The 10048-nt window shown below is 40.4% G+C and overlaps 1 protein-coding gene across 1 annotated transcript; it reads left to right on the top strand.

Moving 5' to 3' along the window:
* Positions 1-448: 448 nt before the first annotated feature.
* LOC101655466 (olfactory receptor 8S1) lies at positions 449-4179 on the top strand. Its single transcript, XM_004711492.1, has 2 exons — positions 449-1221; positions 4017-4179. The coding sequence occupies exons 1-2, from the start codon at positions 449-451 to the stop codon at positions 4177-4179; spliced, it is 936 nt and encodes a 311-aa protein (XP_004711549.1).
* The last annotated feature ends 5869 nt before the right edge of the window (positions 4180-10048 follow it).

The following is a 10048-nucleotide window of genomic DNA, read 5'->3' as shown; positions in this document are numbered from 1 at the left end:
AATTCAAACATTCATTGAGCACCATGATCTGTCTTGCTAGATAGTCAACCTGAGTGTATTGATCATTCATGATGACAGTCAACCCTCCTGTGCTTTCAGTTCAGTTCTCTTTAAAACTGGAAAATGACACTTTTCTTGCTATGGAGTTTATTCCTAAGTCCTTTCCATTCCTTCCCCAGTCTGTACAACCCCGGTTCTTTCTCTTCGTTTCTAGGTCTGATTCTCTACACTTTCTCTTCCCACCGTCTCCATGTTGGCTAATAGATTATTGACCTAAGCTAGGAAGGGCTAATGAGGTGTGTCGTGGCCAAACTACCTCTGCCACACAATCTGTCCTGAGTCAGGCCTGAAGCTTTACTTATGGTGCCTCATCTCCAAGCATGTTCTCAGAGTGCTGCTCCAGTTGAGTGTTCCTGTCAGCTCTGGTAAGGGGAAGCTTGGCTCCTACATGGAAGTCAGCAATGTAACCACAGTCACTGCCTTTGTTCTCCTGGGACTATCCAACGACCCTCAAATCCAGGTACTACTCTTTGGGCTATTCCTGGTAATTTACCTTTTGACCCTCACAGGGAACCTGATGATGATACTGGTGATCAACACTGATTCCCACCTCCACACCCCCATGTATTTCTTCTTGAGTCACCTCTCCTTCCTGGATGCTTTCTATTCCTCAACCATTGTGCCTAAACTGCTGGAAAGCCTTCTTTTTAAGTGGAAGACTATATCTTTCCTTGAGTGTTTTGCCCAGATTTTCTTGGTCATATTTTCTGGGGCCACTGAAGCCTGCATCCTTTCAGTCATGGCCTATGACCGGTTCCAGGCTGTGTGTCACCCACTGTTGTATACTTTGGCTATGAACAAGAAGGTATGCACTGGCCTGGTGGTAGTAAGCTGGGCCTTCGGAATAGGAGCCAGCCTGATTAACACTCTCCTCTTGGCTCAGCAGTACTTTTGTGGCCCCAACCTTGTTCGCAGTTTTGCCTGTGAGCTTCCCCCAATGCTCCTGTTGACCTGTTCTGACCCTTCCACTAGCATTGCCTGTATCTTGACCAGCCTTGTGGTCCTGGGCCTGGGCACCCTTGTCCCACTGCTGGGGTCCTCTACTCGCATCATCATGACCGCTCTGGGAATCAACTCTGCCAAGGGTCGGAGCAAGATCTTCTCCACCTGCTCTTCTCACTTCCTTGTGATCACCATCTTCTATGGTTCAGGATTTTTCAGGTATGTCATACTACACTTCATGAATGTAAATGTAGGGTGCTTTTTGCTCGGAAATGGTCTTGTTTTTAAAACCAGAAGCACTATAAAGTAGCATAAAAATAATTACATTTATACTGGAATTCAGAAGATTTTGATTCTAGTCCTGGCTTTGCTGTGACCTAGCTGTGTGACTAGAAAGAATCTATTTATTTGTAACTATAAAGAATCTCAGTCCTCAATTGTCTACTCTGAAAAATTATTTTAGACAAAGACTAAAGATTTTCCTCCTTCATCAACCAATGATTTTGGAGTTCCAGTAAGACAATCAAAGAGCCTTTGGTAGATTTTTATTTAGTGTTAAACATTTTTTTAAAATCATCTTTGAGATAAATATCATCTCTCTTTCCCTCTAAGAGATAGTGTCTCTAAAGCTTATTTGTGTAAGAACTATTTATTGGGCACATATTTTATCCCAGCTGCTTGATACAGTCAAGTTCAAGTTTAATGTGTGTGTTAGGCTGAATTTTCTAAAGAAACAAAAGCAGTGACATTCATATATCTCTAAGAAATAACTTTATATCAAGAAAGCAAACCAGCCCAGTCCAACCCACGTCCGTGAGTCCAGTGCTAGCTGGAAGCTCTCAGACTCACACAGCTGCAGGCAAGTGAAGTGGGAAGTTGAGAGATCACAAATTCTGGGTGCAATCGAGTGGATCAAAGATCCACAGTAACATGGCAGGGCACTGACAACACCATGAGTCAGGGGCCATGTAGACCACTGACCCCAGACACAAAACATAGGACCCAGTCAGACATGAATGACATGAGATTGAGACGTTCTCCAGAGCATCTCTTTTAAAAAGTCCACACCCAAAAAAAGATGACATTAGGTTGTGACCTGAGTGATAGGTTGGACTCCACCCCTACCTTCAAACAAGTGCAAGTTGATATAAAATCTAATCATCACAAAAAGCATTACATTACAAAAGAGATATTATGAAAACCAATTTCAGCTAAGAAAGCTGGCATTCAGAAGTGACCAGATATTTCCTCAGAGGAGCCACAGCAAACCGGTAATGAAGTCATCATTTTGAACCAAGTTCTCACCTACCTCAAAGCTCATGTTCTTTGAAGAAAGGCTTCTCTCAAACATAAACAGCTTTAGCTGTCCTCCCGTGGTAAGAGAGTGGAAAATTAATGCCTGTACTCTCCACTAGTGTACTAGAGATGTGCTTGCTAAATTGCTCGATACTTTTTTCATCTACAATGAGAAACTATTAATTATGTGTGTATAGCGGGAAGGAAAAAGTCTCCATATTATCATCAAAGTTTTCATAGAAAGATAATTTGGAGTGGGTGATAGGGAAGGGAAAGGGATTTCAGAAATGAAAAATGAAGGAGGGAGGCAGGAGGGAGCACGAGAATTGACTCTAGTTGTAGAACTCGTTTTAAAGGCAATTTAACCATGGTTGGCCGGGGGTTTGTTCTAAATTGGTATGATAATGATTATACAAGTCTCCTTGATATGATTGAATTATTGGATTGCATGATATGTAAATTATGTGCCAATAAAACTGTTTTTTTTTTTAAATAAAGATGATTTGGAAAGAAATCCAAAGGTAGAAGGGACTGGTAAGACATTATTCAGGAGAGCTCACCAGCCATGGGCATTGCAAGTAATTTCTTCATCTCTCTGTCTCAGTTTCCTCTTCTGCCGTAAAAGAACAATGGATGTCATCTCTCTACTTCACAGAAATGTTAGGCAGAGGAGATTAGATGACTAAGAGTGACAGTAAAATAAGTGTCTCTTTTGGTCAAATACACCAAAACCCACAAGGACCATTCTTGGAAGAGTACACCCTTATCCCAATGATGATAGTGTAATTGCCAAAAAAATGATCATGCTACTTTATTAAATACTTTGTGTTGGGCTTAACAAAATATATGAAAATTTTAACCTCATTATTTTGGAGTCTGACCTTGTATAACACATCTTTACCTCCCACTTTATTTCAGTCTTGTTTCAAATGGTAATTGGTCTTTTCCAAATTTAAATAAAAGAACAAATATTTGTTTCAGTATACCTTTTAAAAATAATGTATTATCATTCTGAGGGTAATTTCCATAGCCATAAATGTCAGGAACAATGACATCATCATTAGACTGAGCATATAATTTTTCAAGAAATAATCATCACAAGATAAGGACACAATATGTCCATGCTGTTGTGTATTCAGTGGGCAGGGAGGGGAGAAATTCCATGTTGCCATTATAATTATTATGGAATAACAGTATGATTTTTTAAAGCACTCTCCTATAATAGATTCTGACTCATAGTGGCTTTCTAGGATAGAGTAGATCTGCTTCTTAAGGTTTCTGAAACTATAAATCTTTAAAAGGACAGACAGCCTCATCTTTCTCCCTTGAAGTAACTGGTGGATTTGAAATACCGATCTTGCTGTTAGCAGCTCAATTCATAATTCACTACCCTTCCAGGAGTCATTGAATTGTGACTGAAACTCATAAAATTATTGGTAGTTCTATTCCATCCTTTGATACTCTGCAGAATTCCCCCACCCCCACCTGCCAGGGCAATTTCTAACACTTTCTGCATTAGGTCATTCGTGTTGGAGACAATTTGCAGGCAGAAATGATGATTTCTCACTGATCAGTCATCTCTACATACTTCCCCAGTGACAGCTGACCCAATTCTGAGGGGTTTTTCTACATTTCCAAAATGGGTTGGATTATTATGCCAACAGTATTGTGGCTGTCACCCTGAGCTCAGTTTGCCCCTCTGTGCAATTTCCTTCAAGGTACATGACTCCATCATCTGGCTCAGCCCTGGAACAAGTAGTCTCTGTGCAGTACAGTGTGGTGACCCCGATGATAAACCCCCTCATCTACAGTCTGAAGAACCAAGAAGTGAAGGCAGCTCTCAGGAGGATGTTGGTCAAGAAGTCCAGACCTACCTTCTAGCACAGGCTCCACTGCCTTACCAGCAAAAACCTGGGAAGAAGATGAAGCAGGAGAGCTAGCACCCCTAAGCTAGCTCAACATTTATACCTGTCTGAAACAGTAGGAAAAGATATCACCATTCAGCTATCTCAGCATTCATCCCTAACCAAAAATAGGAGCCTTAATGTTTCTGTATCCAATGTCCTTTGAGTAAATTTCCACAGAACTGGCAACACTCATTAAAAGGTTGCTGAGTCACTACATAAGAAAAGATTGAGAGCTCACTGATCATTTCTTTTTTTTTAATTAAGCTTTTATTATGAATTGGGTGAAAGTTTACACAGCAGATCAGTTTTCCATTTAACAAATCACAATCAAAAAAAAACAAATCACAATCATTTTGTTTCACCTCCTTGATTGCAATTTCCACAATGTTACATCACTTATCCCATTTCCTCCCTATATTTCCTGCTTGAATTCCTTCTTCCCTAACCCTTCTTAACATTTTCTGTAACTACTATCATTTGACAGAAAATAGTTGATTACTTTAAGGTATGCATACCTCACTAGTGTTATAGTTTCCCTTATAGAACTGTCTATTTTTTGGCTGAAAATTGAACCATAAAGGTAAGTTTCATATCTAAATATGAAGGTTAAGTAAAGGCTATATAGTTGTAGAAGTTCTAGCAGTCTCTATATAACCAGTAAGCTGGTTATTTTGTGTCATGGTGAGTTTTGTTTCCTCATTTTTCTCCCACTCTATCTAGACTGTCTAAAGTGACCCCCTTTTAGAGTAGCTAGTAGTGATAATCAGACACTATCTAGTTAGTCTGGTCTCAATTATTTGTGTAGGCTTGTATTCACAGGGTCCCTTAGTCTATTTGACTAATTGTTTTCATGTGGGGTTTTTTCCATCGCTCTTCTTTCCCCTGAACAGGGAAAGCCCCTTAGATAGCCACTCGTGAGCTTTTAAGACTCTAATTGCTACTCACCAAAGTGGAATGTAGAACCTTGTCTTGATGGACTATATTATGGTAATTAATGTTGGTGTCCCCAGGGATTTCAGCCCTGAATTCCCAGGCCCAGCAAAACATTCACTCAGTTGTTTTTTATGCCTAAGAAGTTTTTATAAACTTTCCCCCTATATGTTCTACATATTTGTGGATATATTTACAGCAAGGGTAAATAGCCATGTACAAGATCCTCTTTCAAATCTATATTTGGAGGTGGAAGGGGGTAACACTCTTCCTCCCATACCCATTCAGCCTGCATGTCTAGCCATGAATCTACTGGCAAATACTACAGAATTGTGAATAATGGTACTTGCCTCTATTGTCTCTTGAATTCCTCCCAGTGTCTTCCTCTGCCTTCATCGGTTTTGACTGACCTCCCTTTTATTGTATGTTGCCTTCCCCTTCACCCAAGTAAAATAGTGTCTAACAATAACTTACCCTCTCTTTTTCCTTCCATCCTTAAAGTCATTAAAAAATAAAACTATTCTTGACTTTTTACCTTTCATGGACCATTTCTGTGGCTATTTCTGTGGCTAATTGTTTCTCTTTTTCTTGTATTTTCTTTCCACTTTTCTATTTCTGCCATTCTCTCTGTTTTGCACACAAAGCATAGGTCAAATGTCTCCCCTGTTCTGGCAGAATTCCATCTTGGTCATGTCAAGACCCAGCTCCCCCTTTGTTCTCATCTCAGAAGATCAATAGCTGCATCATAACTTAGAAAGAAATTATGTCCCTGTGTTAGACAGGGTTCTCTAGAGAGATAAAACCAAATTCCTGATAATATAAGATAGTTATTTATAAAGATAATTAGATATATAATGAGAAATGAACTGTTAAATCATATACAGATAAATATACAATACAAGAAATAAACAGTTAAATTAGAAAGCACTATAAATGGCTTAGTGCAACTCACATCCTGTGAGAGAAAGTTGAGAGACTAGCAGTCCTTCAAGTCTCTGTCTGATGCCAGATCTTCCTCTATTTGTAGAGAGAGCTAGGCTATGTCAGCACAGCAGCCAATCACAAAGCAGGTCACCAACCGCCAGTCCCCAGCTCCAGAGAAGTCTTAAAGGGACCTCAACTTACAGCAACACAGTCCACAGGCTAGGCGTCCCACAGGCAGTGTAGCCTTTAAATTGAAGCACAGAACCAGCAAGGCAGCCGCACACTGGTCCGATGATCACAGAGCGAGAGACAAGAAAGGCAAGGCTCACCAAGCCATCCATCTCTCCGCCCCTCAGTCAATCCCACCTGCGTTTATCAGCCAGGCTGGCACAATAAACTATCTCAGTCCCCTACTGGCTTCATTCTTACCATCCCCGAATGTAAAGCTTAGCAACAACAAATTCTCAGTAATTGTGTTGAGAAATTAAGAATGATGTGTTAGTCTGGGTACTTTAGAGAAACAAATCCACAGAAGCTCATGTATAAGGGAGAGTTTTATATAAAGGTTAAGTGCTCATCAAGAACACATCCCAACCCAGTGCTGCCCAAGCCCACAAGTCCAACATTAACCCATATGTCCAACACCAATCCACAAAGTCCTCCTCCACCTCACAGAACACACACTATGATGCCAACTGCAGGAGGAAAACCGAATCAGTGAATGTATAAGCATCTCAGTGCTGGCAAGGTTCTCCACACAGCTGCTCCAGCACCCAGGGCTGCATCAAGGTAGGTCCATGTGGCTTCTCCTTGGGATGTCTTGCAGGAAGTCAGCCTTGCCAGCTGAAGCAGGGAACTGCTAAGACAGCTGCACCCTGGTCCAACCATCAGAAAGCAAGAGACCCGAGAACTAGAAAGGCGAGGCTCACTGAGCCATTTATCCCTCCACCTTTCAATTAACCCCACATGTGTTTATCAGCCAGGTTGGCACAATAAACTAACTACCTCAAATAACTTAAGGAACAGTAGATTTATCAAAACAATCCTTTCTCTTTCATGACCACAGGAAATGGGAGATTGTGAGTTTCCCACTCTAAGGTAGAATCATCTTGAGAACAAAGTCCTTTTCTGTAAGTGCTTCTGTGTCACCAATGTCTAGCACAGTCCATGCACATATTGAGCTGTCGATTAGTGTAAGATAAATCAAAATAATGAATGAATAAGAACAAAGAAGTTGAAAAAGGAACATAGGAAGTCATCATTTTCATTTTGTACAGCACAGCTCCTGCCTTTGCAGGACATGTGCAATTAAACACATGTCAAAGGAAAGTAGCAGGGAGAAGAAATAAGGTAGGAGAGAAAGACAGTCCATAATATTGAGCACAGTCTTGTATTCTCCTCATATCAGACTCAGCAAACAGTCTACACCTACCCTGAGCCTCCCCACGTCTCACCTTTTCCTGGACCACTTCTAGCCGGAAGCATATAAGAAAAAAGGAGAATGCTGAAGAAATACTCAGCTGCCACTCCACCTCCAGTTCAGATGCCAAGACAGTTCTCAGAAATAGAACAATAGCAGTTCTCCGTACTACTTCTCCTCAAAGCCAAGATCTCTGCATTGGCCAAGACAACTTCTTTGCTAGCAACTTTACTTGTCTATTCTTGATGCTCTGACCCATAGGCTGAAATCATCTCTACCAATAAATCTCTTATCATTAAGCTCCTTCAGCAAAGGGCCCTTAAGTTCACAGCTTCATATATGGGTTGGTGTACCAGTCTTCACAGGTGAAAATTTCTGATCTCTATAGAATGAAGGACAGACCTGTGAGGCTGAGCAACACAGCTCTGATTTCTTTTTTCTTTTTCTTTTTTAAATAATTTTACTGGGGGCTCTTACAGCTCTTATAACAATCCATACAACAATTGTATCAAGCATATTTTTACATATGTTGCCATGATCATTTTCAAAACATTTTCTTTATACTTGAGCCCTTGGTATCAGCTCCTCTTTTTTCCCCTTCCTCCCCCACCCCACCCTCATGAACCCTTAATATTTTATAAATTATTTTTATTTTCCTATTTTTTATACCATCTGCTGTCTCCCTTCACCCATGTTTGTGTTGTTCGTTCCCCTGGCAGGAGCATGGGGAAGGTTGTACATCAATCATTTCGATCCGTTCCCTCTTTCTACCCCTTCTCCCCCCACCTTCTGCCTACCCTCATGGCATTGCTACTCTCATTACTGATTCTGAGGGGTTTATCTGTCCTAGATTCTGAGTGTTGAGAGCTCTTACATATACCAGTGTACATGCTCTAGTCTAGCCAGGTTTGTAAGATAGAACTGGGGTCATGATAGTGGGGCGGGGAGCATTAAAGAAATAGAGAAATGTCATGTATTTCATTGGTGCTATACTGCACCCTAGCTGGTTCGTCCCTTTCTTGTGACTCTTCTGTGAGGGGATTTCCAATTGTCTACAGATGGGCTTTGGGTACGCCCCCTTCCCCCATTCCCATAAGCATGATTGTTTGTTTTGGGACTTCTTATGCCTGATACCTGATCCTGTTAACACCTCATGATTTCAGGCTGGTGTGCTTCTTCCATGTGGGCTTTGTTGCTTCCTAGCTAAATGGCTGCTTGTTTATCTTCAAGCCTTTAAAACCCCAGATGCTATACCTTTTTCTTAATGTGTTTTCTTTTTATCATTTTATTGGGGGCTTATACAACTCTTATATACATCAATTGTGTAAAGCACATTTGTACATTCGTTACCCTCATCATTCTCAAAGCATTTGCTCTCCACTTAAGCCCCTGGAGATGCTATATCTTTTAATAGCCAGGCACCATCAGCTCTCCTCACCGCATTTGCTTATGCAACCATTTTATCCAGTGATCATGTTGGGAAGGTGAGCATCACAGAATGGTAGATTATTAGAACAAAGTGCTCCTGCATTGAGGGAAGACTTGAGTAGAGGTCCAATGTCCATCTGCTACCTTCATACTTAACATATTGTGTGTGTGTACATAGACCTATATCCCTATCATCATATATTAATATAATTACATATGTACATACCTATGATTATAACTCTATAAATGTCTTTTGCCTCCTAAGTCTTTCTTCTATTTCCTTTTACTTTCCTCCTGTCCCACTATCATGTTTGACCTTTATTTGACTCTCTGTACTTCCTTTCAGCTACAGTGCATTTAATGGAATCCGACCAGCACAGCCCCAGTTTCAGTTCTATTTCTGCTGCTCTAGTCATTGCTGAGGCTAGTGGCTTCCATTTTACAGAGTACATGGCTTCCTTATGGTGAAGCTAATGCTGTGTAATAAGTAATGTAGACATATGAGTTAAGTGGGAAGAATGGCCATGACCTCTCTTGGGAAAAAAAAAAAGCTTTTGTCTTGTAATTAGGAAGGGAATGGATGAAATACTCCTAGGAGATGCATCACCTTGTGTATAAATTTTCTAAAATGATATGACTAATACCATGTTATTTCCTGAGCGCTTATTTTCACAAGGTGTAGATATGCACTTCTTCCTTTTTACTGGAGCTTACAGGTCCGTAAACACTGTGGGGGCTTCATTTAGAAGGCTTTGATCCCAGGGAAATGTGGTAAGGCTGGTTAAAGCAACGATGATATTGGGGAAGTGTGTAATATTAGACCTCTTAGGAAGGGAAGAAAGACAGAAAGGAGATGAAAATTTCATTCCCAATTAATTTTAAAATGTGATAAATTAAATTGTAATTTTGAATGGCTAAATTGTCAAAGTAAAAAGAGATTTCAGAAACTTATTTGTGGTAAATGGAAAGACTAGATAAGAATGTAGTGCAGCTAAATCCTCTATGCTCATAATTATGGGTCTGGAAAGCTGATTCTGGTGGGGGAATGTCCTCATAGTTGTGAGATAGAAATAAATCTTTTGTTGAGGGAGCAGTTGAGTTGAGGCTCAATGTCCATCTGCTACCTTAATTCTTTTTTTTT

The sequence above is a fragment of the Echinops telfairi genome, unplaced genomic scaffold, assembly GCF_000313985.2.
Source record: "Echinops telfairi isolate 266 unplaced genomic scaffold, ASM31398v2 ScPeMD7_12;HRSCAF=54, whole genome shotgun sequence".
Lineage (NCBI taxonomy): Eukaryota > Metazoa > Chordata > Mammalia > Afrosoricida > Tenrecidae > Echinops > Echinops telfairi.
The sequence above is the reverse complement of the archived record's forward strand: the minus strand, read 5'-3'. Positions and strand labels throughout refer to the sequence as shown.